The 19,125-nt window shown below is 39.4% G+C and overlaps 2 protein-coding genes across 2 annotated transcripts in view; both read right to left on the bottom strand.

Moving 5' to 3' along the window:
• Positions 1-419: 419 nt before the first annotated feature.
• On the bottom strand, positions 420-2,467 carry LOC307033658 (tripartite motif-containing protein 16-like). Its single transcript, XM_079672193.1, has one exon. It carries the CDS (start codon positions 2,367-2,369, stop codon positions 705-707), a length of 1,665 nt encoding a protein of 554 aa, XP_079528319.1. The 5' UTR covers positions 2,370-2,467; the 3' UTR covers positions 420-704.
• Positions 2,468-12,635: 10,168 nt separating this feature from the next.
• tnfsf10l (TNF superfamily member 10, like) overlaps positions 12,636-19,125 on the bottom strand; it is a 72,669-nt gene continuing 66,179 nt past the window's right edge. Inside the window, exon 7 of the mRNA XM_079672211.1 lies at positions 12,636-15,805. Within this exon, the coding sequence (XP_079528337.1) occupies positions 15,620-15,805 (186 nt within the window). The 3' untranslated portion in view covers positions 12,636-15,619. The remainder of the gene's footprint in view (positions 15,806-19,125) is intronic.

The raw sequence follows: 19,125 nt of genomic DNA, 5'->3' as shown, positions 1-19,125 counted from the left end.
GGAGGTTAGGTCCCCCCCACTTAAATCATGTTCACATGGATAGGATACTAAATACATTTGCACACATCTTGTGTCCATATCTTTCTGTTTTGGTTGTCATGCCACAACCGTGCACGTGAATGCATTCATGCATGCGTCAAACATGAGTCATGGTGAGATCTCTGGATTAAGAGGTTGCTTTTTCTTTGCAAAGCATGAAAGAAAGGCCAAATGAATGGGCTGTCATTTTAGTTTTTTTAAGCAGAGGTTGAGTTCAATCATTTGTACGGCCCTCGGAGGATGTTGTACAAATTGAATGGAAAAAGGTTCCCCACCCCTGCTGTAAATAATAATAAAAACCCTTGATTTATAAGTTAACATCTCTGTCTCCTACTGATCTGAGTAAATTATAAACAATAGCCAGTTAATTGAAGCATTATAGAACAGGCCTTTGTCAGATGGTATATTACGCTGTTTTTTTTCTGCTTCAAATAGTTCTCTCTTTTTTCACCATATCTGTGTTGCATCACTGTCCATGGCTAAACAGACACAGGAAGGAGCCGGAAGAAAGTCCAACATCTACAGAACAACTCATGAGAAGATGTTCAAGCCCCGCCCATCAGGTTTGATTGACAGCTGATCTCTGCAGTGAAGACATGGACAATCAGCTCTGATGGACACACGGTGAGTTTAAGAAGTAGAAGAGTTCCTCCAATGACTTCAGGCTATTTGAGTTTACCGAACTCAGCTGTGGCTCCAAAATAATAAAGCCCAACTCCAGCATGGAGCGGCTGAGTGAATGTGGTCTGCACTCTGTGGAGGAGAGTCATGGTTTCAGAGACGCTGTAGAAGGACAGAATACCTGCTCTGTGATCCAGGTACACTCCTACTCTGGAGGACAGAGGACCTGAGATGGGAGTGTAGATATTGTTGCAACGAAATGTATAACTGTTTTTGTCACAATATAACGCCCAAGATTTGTCATTGTTTCCAAATCCACATTCATCCTCTACTCTGCTGATATTCTTGTATGCGACTGCTACTTTAACTCCTTCTCCGCTCCACTCCACCTCCCAGTAACAACGTCCAGTCAGACTCTCTCTACCCAGGACCTGAGCATTAAAAATGAATCTGTCTGGGTGACTAGAATAAGACTGTTTTGGTTTCATGTATGTTGCTTTTCTGCTCCCCTCAGATAATAACAGCTGTGTGTGTGCTGTGTTTGGATCCAGAGTGATCTCCTGTGGACATTTGAAGAACCCAGCTCTGGTGGCGGGCACTGCTGCTGACAGTAAAACATCCACTTCAGTCAATGAGACGTTTGTCCATTCCTCTCTCAGGACGTCCTGTAGTTTGTCTCTGACTGCTGACAGGGCCGCCGTCACGTCCTCAAAGTATCTCAGAGGACGGATGTTGATGCTGGAGGAGTGTGTAGCTTCACTGAGGGCTGACAGTGAGGAGGGGTAGCTGAGCAGAAAGTGGTTGTGATCCTCTGTGTGAGACAGCAGCTTCAGCTCAGCGTCTCTCCTCTTCAGCTCAGAGATCTCCTGCTCCAGCTTCTCCTGGAGCTCTCTGACTCGACTCACTTCTCTCTTCTGCTGGGATCTGAGCTGCTGCTTCACATCAGAGCTTCTTTTCTCCATGAGACGGATCAGCTCAGTGAACATCTTCTCACTGTCCTCCACTGCTTTATCAGCAGAGCCATTGACGGCCTCCACCTCCTGCTGAAGCAGCTTCACCTCCTTCTCTCTCTCCTGGATTCCCTTCTGGATGTTTAGTCGACTCCCCTCCAGCTCTCTCTGCCTCTCAGTCCTCTCTGCTGCAGCTGACACCGTGTCGTGGCCTTTGTGTTCGTCCACAGAGCAGAGAGAACAGATACTCTGCTTATCAGTGCGGCAGAACAGCTTCATCACCTCGTCGTGACGAGAGCAGATGTTCTCCTGGAGCTTCTTGGAGGGCTCCACCAGCTTGTGTTTCTTAAAGACAGATGATTCATAATGAGGCTGGAGGTGTTGGTCACAGTAAGAGGCCACACACTGCAGACAGGACTTACAGGCTCTCAGCTTCCTCCCAGTGCAGACATCACAGGCCACTTCTCCAGCTCCAGCATAGCAGTGATCAGCAGGAGCAGCTTGGAGTCCAGTCTTCTTCAGCTCCGCCACTAATTCTGCTAACATGGTGTTTTTCAGCAGGACAGGCCTCGGTGTAAAGCCCTGCCTGCACTGAGGGCAGCTGTGGATCTTCTTTTCATCCTCTCTGTCCCAGTGGGCTTTAATACACTTCATGCAGTAGCTGTGTCCACAGGAAGTCGTCACCGGATCTTTCAGTAGATCCAGACAGATGGGACAAGAGAAGGTTTCCCGGTCCAGCTGAACTCCTTTCTGCGCCATTTCACCTCTCAGTAGCAGCGAGTGTGTGAGTTTCACTTCCTGAAAGCTGAAACTAGTCTGACAGGTTATCTGAACAGCATGTGTGTGTGGGCGGTGAATGTGGCCTATCAGCTCTTGTGCTTTACCCACAGGTTGGTTACACCCATCCTCCTCAGTGTGGATCTGAAGGGGAGGAGCCAGGAAATACAGAGTGGAGCTGGCTGCTGTGTCTGAGAGCAGGAAGAAGAGAGAGGGCTCATCAAACTCTGATTCTCTCCAGGGGGAGGTGCAGCGCTGAGACTCTGACCTGTGTTTATTTACACAGAGCCTCGGTTACAACCTGCTCTTCATTTGAAAAGAGCTTTTAGTTGTAAAATAAGTGGGTAAACTTACCAAATCTGAAGGGGGTTAAATACTTATTTCCTCCACTGTAAATGTATAGCCTCAATGTCCTGAATATCTGATTGATTTAATAGTTGAATGTACAGTAAGTCGTTCTTTACTGTAACGGTACGTCCACACAGCAGCGTTAAAAAAATCTTCCAACGCTTCTGCCCATTCACTTTGAATGGGGTGACGTCACTTTGCCTCACTTTTCGCCGAACTGCATTGTGGGAAGCAAAGCGGAGATTTCCAGGCATCTCAGGATTCAAAAGTTGAGCAATGTTCAACTTTTGAATCTTCTGAAGCTTTCGGTGGGAGCATCAGCCAATCAAATCATATGCCAGTACAAGCTCTAGCCAATGAAACCGCTGCTTGTGTGTCAGGGGCGGGAGATTCATGTGATTGGTTGCTGGTCGAGCTTCAGACACGCCCACCGACAAGCTTTTTCCAAAGCCACTGTGTGGACATACCGTAAGTACTAGTAGTAGTGGTAGTAGTTGTATCAGAAGTAGTAGTAGTGTATGTGTGTGTGTGTGTGTGTGTGTGTGGGTGGGGGGGGGGGGGCTTTTATATATACACAAATCCTTATCCTGTGGGTCTTGTTTGGATACTGTGATATTCTAGGGCTTTTATTTTGAAAAAACATCTCTCTTCCTGTGCTTCCTTTAAGGATACAGGACATCCATAGGGCTTTACTTTTGAAAGGGTGTGTGATTTGGCAACACATTTTCACTCCCAACTCGGCCTATGTTGACGTTATGTCAGGGTCCCTGTCGTCACTTTCCAACGCAAGGGGGGGCCCTTTAGCGTCGGGCTTCAACTATCAGGGAGTCCCATTGACTTGCATAGAGCTCCCTGAACGTTGGTAATAGACGAGTTGGGATCCTGAAGAAATGCTCTCCGCAGATCCATTCTCACTGCGTTTATCAACCTTTTTCTTGCTCAAAATCAAGCCACACTTATTGTGTTTACTTCTTTATTTTAATTGAATAATGTCGGACTTTTGTTGCCGTCAGTTAGGGGGAGAGTAGGGGCTCAGAATACTGAAATCTGTATTGTTTCATCGTTTTTTCCTTCTAATTTTGTATTATTTTCTATGTTCATGTTAATTTACAAACTCTTCAACTACAACCCTAGTTATATTTAAAAACATTTTAGAAGGCCTCACGAAATACTTTAATGTAAATTAAAATGTGAAGGATAACAAAAGACATCCGTCATAAACAATACCGGAAACAGACGTAGGACGTAAAGGATGTAACCAGCGCCGTATAGATAGAAGAGTTACGACAGCGGAAGTCCAAAAACGGTTATCGTCACGTGGTTCATGCAGACGAGAATCGTTCCCCGGAAGTTCATGGCGGGCAATGTGAATGCATTGATAACAGGAGATAGAACTTCGACTTTTGGTAATTATTAGTGAATAAAGGTTTTGATTTGCAATATTTATACAACAAATCGATATGTGTATGTATTTACATCAATATGTTTTAAAAAATAAAATAGAATATGTAATATTAAGTGATAATATTAGGATTAGTGTGAACAACTAGTTTACATGTTAGGCTAACAGTTCTGGTTAAAGAGCCTGTTGCTGTTTATTTATAGCTTTGAATTCTTTAAAACCAATATTATCTTCTTAAACTTGTATGGTAGTCAGGAGCATCACTTTCTAATGTTTATTGATATATTTAGAGGGAGGGGATCTAAAGGAATGCTTCAAAATTCAGATTAGATTAATTTCTACCATTTTCTTCAATTCATGGTAGTTTCAGTAATCCCATGGTAATTGAGGACACAAGTTATCTAAATGACTAAAGTCATCTTTATGGCTTTCAGAAAGGACAGGAGACCGACAGGTGACTATCAAAGGACTAGCAGCAGCAGCAGCAGCAGCATGATGATGATGATGTTAAATGTGTTGTTTTAGGAACATCCATTGCAAATACATGGAATTCAATAAACATTGAATAGCATATCATGCAGTTTGTCTGTGCCTTTTCCTCCGTGTTGTCCTGGTTTGCTGTGCTGCCTCCTAGTCGCCACCATGGTTTGCTGTGCTGCCTGGGGATGCTCAAATCGCTCCGAGAAAGGAGTACGAATGTACGGCTTCCCCACTGACACAGAGCGGAGGAAAAAATGGCTGGCACAAGTCAGCAGGAGCAATTTCACGACCAACAGCAAAAAAATATGTGAGGTTATTGTATACAAACACTGCATTTGCACTTTTTCACAAAACGAAAACCACACCATTGGGAAAGCTTACTGTTTTGTTTAATACAAAAAAACAGGGAAAGGCTTGAAAAACACTGAGAGTTGAGACTCAGGGTGCAGGGTGAGGGTCTCAGTGCAGGTATTCAGGCTCCATTGAATCCCCCTCTGGTTCTTGTGCTGAAAGAGGGAGTAACAGACAGGAGAAAGGGTTATACACACCTATTGGATGGGAAATTGCCTTGGGGAGATAAGGTGTGGTCTTTGTTCCCAACTGAAGTTATGGAACTTTATTATTTGTGAGTTTAACAAAGTATGACAAATGGCATCAGTAACAGATGTGATATGAATTTCTATAAAGTTGTCTCACTTTCTTGGTCATATTTTATATACACTATGTAATGAGTATAACATGTCCAGTAAGTATAAAGTGTTTCCTAATACTGTGTATTCAACCACTATGGTATAGTGTATGGTACTATGGTATGGTATCCTAGCTTAATCTGTTATCTGTAAACGTTCCCTAAATCTACTAATTTAGGGATAATCCACTGACATCCTTTAATACACATGTTAATTTGAATCAGATGTACTGATAATATCCGCAATATAAATCTTTAAGCTTCTTCTTACCTTTAAAAGTCTGTCACGAACGGTCTATTATGCTGCAACTCTACAGCTCTGCTAGCCTTGGCGCTAACTTCCGGGGAACGATTGAGAGGCTCCACGATCCGCCATTGCTGTAAAAAAGTGTTCCATTGGAGTGAACGGAGATGACATAACTCTCAGTCTATACGGCGCTGGATGTAACGTACGTCCTTTCAGGTCCCTCCTCTTTTGGGAGCGTAGGGCAGAATTAGGAGGGAATTCCGTCTCGTAGCGTTTGTGCACTGTTTTGAAATGCCGCTCCTAAATTACCCTTCTTCGATAAAGCCACGCTCGCATTGCAGATGAGACAGATGGACTTTGAATTGGAATAAATCAAAAAATAATCATCCTCTCACTCGGAGTGAAAATTATATATGTTGGGCTTTTTTGCTTCTGCCATAATTGCGGTCTTGTGTGTGTGCGGACTGTCACTCCTGTTGCCACGGACAACGCCAGCAAACTTGTGCCCACTGCCCACCAGCCACGCCCCGACACATGGGGTCACGGACTGGAAGTACCGGAGACCATAAACGGTCTTGAAAACTTCTGTCACGTAGTGATCATCTTCTGGCCAATCAGAATCAAGATTGTTGCCGGAAGTCCCAACGGAGAATAACTTTGATGTAGAACTATTCTTTATAAATCCATGGGTACAAATTCAGATACAAATGAACACATAATGAAATATGACCCCGGTTTGCTGATTGACAGGTCACAGAACAATGGGGGCTATCTACCCTTACCCAGTGCTTGAATTGGGCCGGTACTCACCGGTACGCAGTACCGGCACTTCTGATTTTTACCCATGTGGTACCGGTGTCGGTACCAGATGTGTTCGGGGTACCATATGTGTTCGGGGTCCGTCTCTTACCAGTGACGTCACGACGTAATGACGTCACGCATTGTGATTGGCTCTACGGTAATTTACCCACGCTGTCTAGAGTATAGAGGGGTTTTTTGATCATTACATTACATTGTATTTAGCTGACACTTAAGTGCATTCGACCAACAAGATAAAAACTTGAAGAAATACAATAAAACTTGAAGAAAAACAAAGACGAATGAGGAGAAGAACAAGAGAAATCGAAGGTAAGAAGTATATAACGTAATATGGTAGGTAATATGTAATATGTTCAGTGCCGTTGGTACGTTAGTTCAAACAGTAACAACGGACTATTTTTCTTAGCGTATGCATGTCAATTTAAATCAATACATACAACTATTTCACATGTACAATATTTTCTTAGCCCTAATACTTAATACTACTTATTTCGTTTTGATTGTTATATTTGATTATATTATATATTATCAATAAATTATATATTATATATCAATATGATATACTTTTCTAGATAATAGATTATCAAAAAAAGTATTTATTAAGTAAGGGATAATGTGCAGCAATCACAATCAAGTCCACAATCGAATCCATAAAGACAAAGTAAATCTGTTTTACAGTTGTTTCATATGTATGTTGAGAGGTATCCATATATCTCTTCATTTTGCTCTCAAAGTGCACCAGATTGATGCATTTAACTTCAATATTTAAAAAAAAATCACTCCAAAGGGAGTGCTTGTTCTTCCTTCTGTCTGTCTGTATCTGTGTATTCTCATGTTCCGATTAACCCAGCCAAATTTTTCTTCTTTTGTGTCTTGATGTGATCTTGAGTCGAGGCTGATCCTCTTGCTGTGGTCCCGCATCCTGGATCCTCTATCCTGAGTTCTGGATTAAGTCGTGGACTTCGGTTCATGGCTGAACCTGTCTCTGCGGTCCTGCCTGGGTCTCGTCGTGCTGCCTCCCTGAAGGCTCCCACAGGATTGTTGACATCTTCGTGGATTCATCCTATTATTATAGATGCATGCATTTCCTAACATTCGGTCTACCTATGTTGCAAATGTATTATCTCCTCGATTTACACACGGCATCTATTGCACGTCTGTCCGTCCTGGGAGAGGGATCCCTCTTCTGTTGCTCTCCCTGAGGTTTCTCCCATGTTCCCCTTTAAACTGTGGGTTTTCTCTTGAAGTTTTTCCTTGTACGATGTGAGGGTCTAAGGACAAAGGGTGTCGTTTTCTTCTCATACTGATATTCTGAACAAACTGCTGTTGTATTAGCTGTAAAATGTCTTTACTGTAGGGTATTTTTTATTATTTGTACAGCACTTTGGCTCGACCAAAAATCGTTTATAAATGTGCTATATAAATAAAACTTGATTTGATTGATTTGATTTGAAAGGGTGTGCGCCAAGGTTCCATATTAGGACCAATAATTTCACCATATACTGTATGTAAATAATCTCGAATAATCTTTCAAATGCTGCTTTCCATTTTTATGCAGATGATACTGTTATTTATTGTTCATCCTCTTCTATAGAGCAAGTCTTGATTTCCTCCAGTCTGCTTTTGATGTTATTCCATCCCATTTATCTCAACTCAAGTTAGTATTAAATGCAGACAACTCCAAACTCATGATATTCTCAAATCGCAAAAAGTTAACTTCTTTTCTCCCCAACATTTGTACTGTTCAAGGGACTGACATTGACATTGAAAGGGTCACTACATACACATATCTAGGTTTTATTATTGATCAGAACTTATCTTTCAAGTCACACACTGAAAATGTTGTTTTAAAATTAGGTTTCTCCTTTCAGACAAGGAAACATTTGATCTCTGCAACGTTTTTACCAGTATTGGATTCTGGTGATCTGCTTTACATGAATGCCTCTGACCAGTGCCTAAAGAGTTTGGATACTGTGTACCATTGTGCATTATGTTTTATTACATATATATATATATATATATAATATATATATATATTGTGAGTTTGGAATAAATATGCACTTCAGGAAAATTATTAGTTGGTTACTGTTAGTAAAAAAACAGTAAGGTTAATACTGGATGTTTGTTACACTTGGATATGTTTTCTGTAACACTTGTAACATAATTATTCTCCAGTTTATGCATTTGAGTGACTTGCAGTTAATGCTCGACATTCAATTCAAAACCTTTATTTATCCAGGTAAAATCCTATTGAGATCAATGATCTATTTTTCAAGGGAGACCTGCAGCAGTAGGTTCCACATGAAGACATAAAAACATAAACAACAGAACAACAAAAGGACATCATACAGCAAAAAATACAGGGATTACAATTTACATATCTATCCACATGTACAGGTACCAACAGCATCTGACTGTGGAGCATCCAACCGAGCTTTAAAAACATGTAGTGGTACCAGCTTGGTAATTTTACATTCTTTTTGCAGACTGTTCCAAGTTAGTGGAGCTGCACATCTAAAAGCTTTCTTCCCTAAGACAGTCCTAGCACTTGGCACATACAGCATGAGATCTCAGGCAATAAGTACTTTCAATTTGCTGAGAGATCAGGGAGCAGATATAAGATGGTACTTTATCAAACATGGGTTTGTAAATGAAAATGTACCAGTGACTGAGCCTCAGTAGAGTAAGTGATGGCAAAACCGCCTTGGTTTACAGTGTACAGTGATGCGTAAGTGCTTTACAGTTTGTCACAAATCTCAGTGCACTGTGATAGTAAAACCTTATTGTGGTGTAATTATATATCCAAAGCAGTCAGAAGTCAGAAAATCTTTAGTGATGTTTAACCACTCAGAAGACAGCCCATCAAAATGAACACATTGGGACCTTTCAGAGAGGTAGTTCATCTTCTACATATAATAACGGACAAAGTAAAGAATGAAGTGTAGGCTATGTTTAAATGTTCGGAATTTGACCGTGTATGATGGTCCTCTTGAGTTGCCGTACAGCCAATGGCGTACAGCCATTGCTCCGTTTTCATGTTTTTTTAACATGTTTTTCACAAACATTTTCACACGCTAGGAGCATAGGAATAATTCAATTCGGTTCGTCATGATCTGTAGATGTGATTTGCCCCCGAGCACCCCTGGGTAAATTACCGTACAGCCAATCACAATGCGTACAATGCGTGACGTCATTGGTAAGAGACGGCCCCCGAACACTTATGGTACCCCGAACACATCTGGTACCGACACCGGCACTTCTTAAAGTAAAATGCCGGTACTCAGCCGCCGGCAATATACGTATATATTGTAAACGCAACGCAGCGCAAATGTGGGTCTGACTCTGCCTCACAGAGGGTGACTGGCTGTCTACATGACGTGGCCTGCCGACATTGCCACTTTCATACAGATCATACTAATGCCCTCGATTGGTCTCTGTGTGTCATTCAAGCTCGGGAGGGTGTGTGTTGGTGTATGTGTGGCGCGAGCGAGCGAGAAAGCGCGCGCACCGGTTACGTGTATTGTTGTTAGCATCTGGTGCTAGCTAGCTGCGCTAACGGATATAAGGAGCTTTTTCAACAACAAGGTGGAGGGAGAGTCCTTTGCTGTCAGACTGAGAGGCTGATAACTACAGCTCTGGTGAGGTAAATTACTCTCCGAGTCTTTAGATAGTTAACTTAGTGTAAGTTATCTCAGTGGGTCTCAAACGGTTCGGTGACCATTTATGTAAACACATATTTCCATTTGAGGGGGTAGTGATTAGTAAAATATGCATGAATAATACAAACAAAATGTTAACTAGGTGAAAAAAGGTAAGATAAACTTGTTGAGAGCTAAAACTAGTCTTTGCTGTTGCCTCAAAGAGGAGCAGGGGGGAGAGGAGGGAGACAGGAGAGGCCGATTCAGGAGCCCAGACACACTCACAACTATAAATGAACCAAAAACAAATAAATAAACAAGTTTCAATGTTTTTTCATATATTATTGGTTATGGCCATGTACTTATGATTTTATGATTATTTAAATGTAACATTTTTGTTTCATATGGGTGTCGTTTCTTTATTTCCCCCTCAAAATGCACCAGGTTGGTGCATTTAAGTCCAACATTTAAAAAAAAATCTTACCGGGGGAGCATGCCCCCGGACCCCCCTATAGGATTTGAGGCCCGGCCCCACTGTTCCAAAATAGATTTGCAATTTTTTTTAAATAGTAACCCATCTCCATATGTTTCTTTTTGCATAGTAGATTTAAACTAGAGGGCTATCACTTTGTGCAGCAACGCTATTGACAAATAAATCCAGCAAAATGGCACAAAAAAATGGTATTGGCCTCAGGGACGAGGAGTCATTTAACCAGCCAGTAGGAGTCAAGCTTTACTTTCTTTTATATCCATAAAGAAAAAGTAAATCTGTTTACAGTTGTTTCATTATGGATGTTGAGAGGTATCCATATATCTCTTCATTTTGCTCTCAAAGTGCACCAGATTGATGCATCTAACTTCAATATTTTAAAAAAAATGTTCCCGGGGGAGCATGCCCCCGGACCCCCTAGACTAGAGGGTGTCAGGTCCACTCCCCACTTATAAAAATAGCACTTTACCACTGCACCCCCTCTAATCTCAGATGCACCCTGAGTCATTTTGTTTAAGTACAGTGAGCCTTTCTAAAATATACAGTAAAGAGACAAACCCACCAGCATTATAGGATATACTATGACTTTGTGCCAAATACTTTTTGCTGATTTAGAGTACTGGCACCTTTTTTATTCCAATTCAAGCACTGCCCTTACCCACAATTTAAAGTAATTCACAGAGACTATCTCCTCTTTGCTCTTCTCTCTGTGAGGAGCAGCAAGTTTAGCTTCAGAACAAAGTGAAAAACAAACAATGGCATAAGATATTATTAATATGTCGGGTAGGAATAGATTTCTTTATTTTCTTCTCAGAGTGCACCAGAATACGTAGTTTATGTTAGTATTTCTAAAAATCTCCTGGGGGACAATCCCCCCAGACCCCCTTCTGGGGTTGGGTTTTTCAGCATGTTATATAGTTCAGCTTTGATTCCATCATCTCATTAAACCTTTTTTAAAAGCATTCTTTAGTTCTGTGAATGGATATAATGGATATATGCACTGTACTTCACTCTAATTAATATTGTTTGCTGAAAAGCACATATATTACAGCACGAGTCTAGATAACACATATTTATGTTTATAGCATTTAAATTATTTTGTCAATGTCCTCCAAAAAAAAACATTTTTAGCCCAGTTTTACCATAACAACTCTTTATTATTAAATAAAATTAATTTGTAAAAATACTTTTACTTTAAACCAATTTCACCCCATTTTTTTAAATAACTGTTGATTTTTTAAATTACTTTTTAATTACTTTTTAAAATTACTTTCACTGACTTTTTAACGAAACATCTCTTGATTATTTTATAACTTTTGATCCAGTTTTCAACCAATTTTCTTTACCAGGTTTTGACATAACATGTCTTTATTATTAAATGAAAAAAATTCTTACTTTTTTAACCAATTTCAACCAATCTTTTTTTGAATAACTCTTGATTTCTTTCATTACGAATTGATTATTTGTTTACTTTTTTATCCAGTTTTCAACCAATTTTTTTTGCCCAGTTTTACCATACGGACTCTTAATTATTGATGGATTAATGTCTAAAAATACTTGCACTTTGAACCAATTTCACCCCATTTTTTTAACATAACTCTTGATTTTTTAAAATTACTTTTATGTATAAAAAGACTTTCTATTTCACAGACTTTTTCCCAATTTTAACGGTACACCTTTTGATTATTAAATGCCTTTTTATCCAGTTATCGTCCAATTTCTTTGCCCAGTTTTACCATTAGGACTCTTGATTATTGTATGACTTTTATGTCCAAAAATACTTGTGCTTTTCAACACATTTTGTTGACATTTTTGATTTTTTTAAATGACTTTATGTATAAAATACTTTCACTTTTCACCAACTTTAGCCCAGTTTTAACGGTACATCTCGTGATCATTTTATGACTTTTTATCCAGTTTTCAACAAATGTTTGACTCTTGATTATTCGATGAATTTATGTCCAAAAATACTTGTGCTTTTCAACACATTTTTAGTCCATTGTTTTACGTAACTCTTACCATTACGACTCTTTGATACAGCTTTTAGCTCAGGGGTTTTCCAGTTGAAGTTACAGGTCTCTTGTGTGTGAGGTCATCATCACATAATTCACATTGTAAAATCTCCACATACACAGGGAAGGTCCAAAGATTTTTTATTTTTCTCAGCAACAATGTGCCAAACATGTTCACAGCTACAAAACTGTCCTGTACACACACACATTCAATGCAGAAACTCTCTTTATGCTGGTGTGTGTGTGTGTGTGTGTGTGTGTGTGTGTGTGTGTGTGTGTGTGTGTGTGTGTGTGTGTGTGTGTGTGTGTGTGTGTGTGTGTGTGTGTGTGTGTGTGTGTGTGTGTGTGTGTGTGTGTGTGTGTGTGTGTGTGTGTGTGTGTGTGTGTGTGTGTGTGTGTGTGTGTGTGTGTGTGTGTGTTATCATCATCATCATGGCTGTTTCAGTGATCTGCTTGTATTGTGCAAGAAAAGATTGTTGGAGTGAACCCTGGATAATAAACTGACTGAATGTACAGAGGGAGGGTGAGCTTGGTATGTGTGATGTGATGAAGCGTGTGAATGAGAGAGAGAGAGAGAGAGAAACCAGGTGCAGAGAAATCAGCTAAAACAGCAATCAAACAAAATGAAATTTGCCTTCGATTTTGCGCAAAATAAGCAGAATGTGTTGTTGTGTTTTCTTAGCTTCCCTCGCAAACCAACAGTATAACGTAACCTTGCATATATACATAGGTAGGTGTGAACCCCAGTGCCAGCAGAATGGGATTAAGCTGGATGTCAACTTATTAATAAAGTATGTGTGTAAGCATATGAAACCTTTAAGGGAAAACCAATTTTAAGGTACGCAAACAAAGAAAAATGCTTTAGTTTGACCTCGTTTCTTATGAATAATCCATGTGAACTGAGCCCTTTGAACAAACACACACACACACACACACACACACACACACACACACACACACCCTCCCTGCATGCCTCTCCCTGACAACTACCAGACGGCTCAGGGAGGGAAGACAGTGTTGAGAAATTAGTGCGTGTCTCGTACACTGGATGTGACACTGCATTGTGTGTGTGTGTGTGTGTGTGTGTGTGTGTGTGTGTGTGTGTGTGTGTGTGTGTGTGTGTGTGTGTGTGTGTGTGTGTGTGTGTGTGTGTGTGTGTGTGTGTGTGTGTGTGTGTGTGTGTGTGTGTGTGTGTGTGTGTGTGTGTGTGTGTGTGTGTGGAGCGTAGACTAGCGTGTGTGTGAGTGTGTGAGTGTGAGTGTGAGTGTGAGTGTGAGTGTGAGTGTGAGTGTGTGTGTGTGTGTGTGTGTGTGTGTGTGTGTGTGTGTGTGTGTGTGTGTGTGTGTGTGTGTGTGTGTACACATGTTGGTGCCAGAAAGGAGGCGTGGAGGGTTGGGTCTGTGCTAGTCGGTGCATGGTTTGTGTCTGCACAGCCTCTCTCACTGCTCACAAATCTTTTATATGCGTCTGCGTCTTATTACTGAATCTGTGTTCTCCCCAAAATGCACCTTTCTGTGTTTGCTTGCTGAACTGTTTGGTGCTTTTATTGTGTGTTTCCGTTCAGAATGGGGCAAAATGTTTGCATGTGTACTTGTGAATGAATCAGTGTTTTCCAAAAGACTGGTTTTCATTTGTTGGTCAACAGCTGGAAGTGTGTCTGAAAGTCCAATTTGACTTCATAAAAACCCAAAATGACTTTATTTCTTGTTAGCACTTCACTTACTATTTCTGTTTGGAAACTCACAAGTGGCTGGTTGCATATTTAGGGAACAGTTTGACACTTAAGATGCTATTTTGCTTAGAATTAAATGAGTTTGATACCGATTTCAGAAATCTGTGTTTAATATGAAGCTGCAGCCAGGAGACGGCTAGCTTAGCTTAGCACAAAAAGTGAAAATATTTTAATTCTAAAGAGGACTTTTTTAAATAATAGTGGAAACATTTGATATATTCGAGTTATTTGCAGGTCCAAACTTTTAACTCTAGTTATTTTTTATAACATTTCAGTGAGGATATTTCAATGCAAAGCAGCTCTGACCACCAAGTAGAAACATGGCTGTTCCACTAAAGTTAAAACAAGTGTTGAATGAAACCTTTTCTTTTGATCTGAAAACCACCTAAACTACGCTAACGAACGTGTTTGTGCAACTAGTCTATTTGCATATGTCTCTGATCCTGTTCTCATACTGTGTGCGTTTTTGGTTTTGGTTTTGGTTGCTTAACTAAACTGAATGCAGCTTCACAAGGTAGACGAGAAAGGCGAGATATTTAAAATTCTTTACAAGAAAAGAGAGAGATTTCTCCCCTTTCATCTTCTGCTGGGCTCATTCTTCAGTCCTTTTACAACAGCTCTTACACAGACTGTCCCAAAAGGCACTCCATGTTGTTTCTTACAGTCCTCTTACTGTATCAAAGAAAACAATCCGCTATCCTCCTCCTAAAAATGTCTTTGCATAAAATCCACTAGTGGTGTAGAAAGTCCTCCACAAAATCAAAAGTGGTTTGAAGTCCAGTCAACGTCAAATACACATGAATTAAAATCACCACAGCTCATTGTATAAACCTCATTCTCATATGTACAGAACTCTCATGGCACGCTTAAAAAAAAAATTCCACATTTGTCTTTGCTTTGGTCATTTGACTTCCTTCTGCTGTCACTCCGTAGTCCTTCTTCACATCTCCGACGCAGAGGATTGAGTTTTTATTGTGTGTACATTCTTCGGTCTCCGAGGGGTCGATTGCTTCCCTCCTGTGTTATTTTAGGTGGTCGAATTCTTTGGACTAGGAAGATTTTTCTGGGGTTCTTTTCTGACATCCAAAAGGAGATTTCCTGGAATCAACAGAAAAGCCATGTTCTTAACGTGTTTTCGCGTGATTGCCCACGTATCTTTGTATATCTTAGTCTCGAAAGTTCAGTTTGGTTTAAGGGAGAGTAACGAGGACTTTCTTTTCCTTTTTTTTCTACTCAAGCGAAACCTTCAATGTATCCGTGCCAGCAAACCTTGAGGATCCATCATCCCACTTTTTCCAATCGACAGACTTTCAAAAAAGGCCCCTCACTCATTGTGTCTCCACCCCTTTAATCCATCTCTTTCTTTCTTCCTTTCCTCAGAGGTCGAGGCGAAAGGCGCCGAAGTAGCTGGAGGAGTCGTCAGCGTTGACCATAGTCGGGGAAGAGACGGAAACGAAGAGTTCGTCGCCGGCTCTCAGCTCAAACAGTCCTCCCTGATAGACGGAGTGAAGGGCGTATTCTGCGTCTGGAGCCCAGCACTTTGTTCCCACGCCCTTCAGGAGCTGCACAGGAGAGAAAGGTAGGAAAGTCATTAACAGTCTGTATTGAAATGGGAAAATACGGTCAGTATGAGTGATGTATTTAAAAGGAAGGAAGTAGTGGAGTACAAATACTTTGTTACTGTACTTAAGTACATGTTTCTGGTATCAGTACTTTACTCCAATACTTATTTTTCTGACGACTTTCTACTTCTTACATGTTGAACTCAAATACCTGTACTTTCTACTTCTCACATGTTGAACTCAAATACCTGTACTTTCTACTTCTTACATGTTGAACACAAATACCTGAACTTTCTACTTCTTACATGTTGAACACAAATACCTGTACTTTTTACTTCTTACATGTTGAACTCAAATACCTGTACTTTCTACTTCTTACATGTTGAACACAAATACCTGTACTTTCTACTTCTTACATGTTGAACACAAATACCTGTACTTTTTACTTCTTACATGTTGAACTCAAATACCTGTACTTTCTACTTCTTACATGTTGAACACAAATACCTGTACTTTCTACTTCTTACATGTTGAACACAAATACCTGTACTTTCTACTTCTCACATGTTGAACTCAAATACCTGTACTTTCTACTTCTTACATGTTGAACTCAAATACCTTTACTTTCTACTTCTTACATGTTGAACACAAATACCTGTACTTTCTACTTCTTACATGTTGAACTCAAATACCTGTACTTTCTACTTCTTACATGTTGAACACAAATACCTGTACTTTCTACTTCTTACATGTTGAACTCAAATACCTGTACTTTCTACTTCTTAGATGTTGAACACAAATACCTGTACTTTCTACTTCTTAGATGTTGAACACAAATACCTGTACTTTCTACTTCTTACATGCTGAACTCAAATACCTGTACTTTCTACTTCTTACATGTTGAACACAAATACCTGTACTTTCTACTTCTCACATGTTGAACACAAATACCTGTACCTTCTACTTCTTACATGTTGAACTCAAATACCTGTACTTTCTACTTCTTACATGTTGAACTCAAATACCTGTACTTTCTACTTCTTACATTTTGAACTCAAATACCTGTACTTTCTACTTCTTACATGTTGAACACAAATACCTGTACTTTCTACTTCTTACATGTTGAACACAAATACCTGTACTTTCTACTTCTTACATGTTGAACTCAAATACCTGTACTTTCTACTTCTTACATGTTGAACACAAATACCTGTACTTTCTACTTCTCACATGTTGAACTCAAATACCTGTACTTTCTACTTCTTACATGTTGAACACAAATACCTGTACTTTCTACTTCTTACATGTTGAACACAAATACCTGTACTTTCTACTTCTCACATGTTGAACTCAAATACCTGTACTTTCTACTTCTTACATGTTGAACACAAATACCTGTACTTTCTACTTCTCACATGTTGAACTCAAATACCTGTACTTTCTACTTCTTACATGTTGAACTCAAATACCTGTACTTTCTACTTCTTACATGTTGAACTCAAATACCTGTACTTTCTACTTCTTACATGTTGAACACAAATACCTGTACTTTCTACTTCTTACATGTTGAACTCAAATACCTGTACTTTCTACTTCTTACATGTTGAACACAAATACCTGTACTTTCTACTTCTCACATGTTGAACTCAAATACCTGTACTTTCTACTTCTTACATGTTGAACTCAAATACCTGTACTTTCTACTTCTTACATGTTGAACACAAATACCTGTACTTTCTACTTCTTACATGTTGAACACAAATACCTGTACTTTCTACTTCTTACATGTTGAACTCAAATACCTGTACTTTCTACTTCTTACATGTTGAACACAAATACCTGTACTTTCTACTTCTCACATGTTGAACTCAAATACCTGTACTTTCTACTTCTTACATGTTGAACACAAATACCTGTACTTTCTACTTCTTACATGTTGAACACAAATACCTGTACTTTCTACTTCTCACATGTTGAACTCAAATACCTGTACTTTCTACTTCTTACATGTTGAACTCAAATACCTGTACTTTCTACTTCTTACATGTTGAACTCAAATACCTGTACTTTCTACTTCTTACATGTTGAACTCAAATACCTGTACTTTCTACTTCTTACATGTTGAACACAAATACCTGTACTTTCTACTTCTTACATGTTGAACTCAAATACCTGTACTTTCTACTTCTTACATGTTGAACACAAATACCTGTACTTTCTACTTCTCACATGTTGAACTCAAATACCTGTACTTTCTACTTCTTACATGTTGAACTCAAATACCTGTACTTTCTACTTCTTACATGTTGAACTCAAATACCTGTACTTTCTACTTCTTACATGTTGAACTCAAATACCTTTACTTTCTACTTCTTACATGTTGAACACAAATACCTGTACTTTCTACTTCTCACATGTTGAACTCAAATACCTGTACTTTCTACTTCTTACATGTTGAACTCAAATACCTGTACTTTCTACTTCTTACATGTTGAACTCAAATACCTGTACTTTCTACTTCTTACATGTTGAACACAAATACCTGTACTTTCTACTTCTTACATGTTGAACTCAAATACCTGTACTTTCTACTTCTTACATGTTGAACACAAATACCTGTACTTTCTACTTCTCACATGTTGAACTCAAATACCTGTACTTTCTACTTCTTACATGTTGAACTCAAATACCTGTACTTTCTACTTCTTACATGTTGAACTCAAATACCTGTACTTTCTACTTCTTACATGTTGAACTCAAATACCTTTACTTTCTACTTCTTACATGTTGAACACAAATACCTGTACTTTCTACTTCTCACATGTTGAACTCAAATACCTGTACTTTCTACTTCTTACATGTTGAACACAAATACCTGTACTTTCTACTTCTTACATGTTGAACACAAATACCTGTACTTTCTACTTCTCACATGTTGAACTCAAATACCTGTACTTTCTACTTCTTACATGTTGAACTCAAATACCTGTACTTTCTACTTCTTACATGTTGAACTCAAATACCTGTACTTTCTACTTCTTACATGTTGAACTCAAATACCTGTACTTTCTACTTCTCTCATTTTCCAAACAGGCTGGTTCCTTTAGTTTGAATGTGTGTTTGGTGGCGTGATCATTATTATTTAGAGTCATTGCGTGCCTATTGATTTGAACACGATCCATGTATCCATCATTTCCTGGTCTTCTCTAAAGAAGAGGGACCAATGAAAGCGTTGTCATGTTGCCGTTGGTCACCATGGAAACATTCATTAGCTAACAATTACATTATTGTTCTATTAATATAAAGGGAGGTCAGGTACT

The sequence above is a fragment of the Notothenia rossii genome, assembly GCF_949606895.1.
Source record: "Notothenia rossii genome assembly, chromosome: 3".
NCBI lineage: Eukaryota > Metazoa > Chordata > Actinopteri > Perciformes > Nototheniidae > Notothenia > Notothenia rossii.
The sequence above is the reverse complement of the archived record's forward strand: the minus strand, read 5'-3'. Positions and strand labels throughout refer to the sequence as shown.

Excerpts from the sequence above, each read along its gene's own strand:
- LOC307033658 (XM_079672193.1), bottom strand. The coding sequence starts at position 2,369 with ATGGCGCAGAAAGGAGTTCAGCTGGACCGGGAAACCTTCTCTTGTCCC.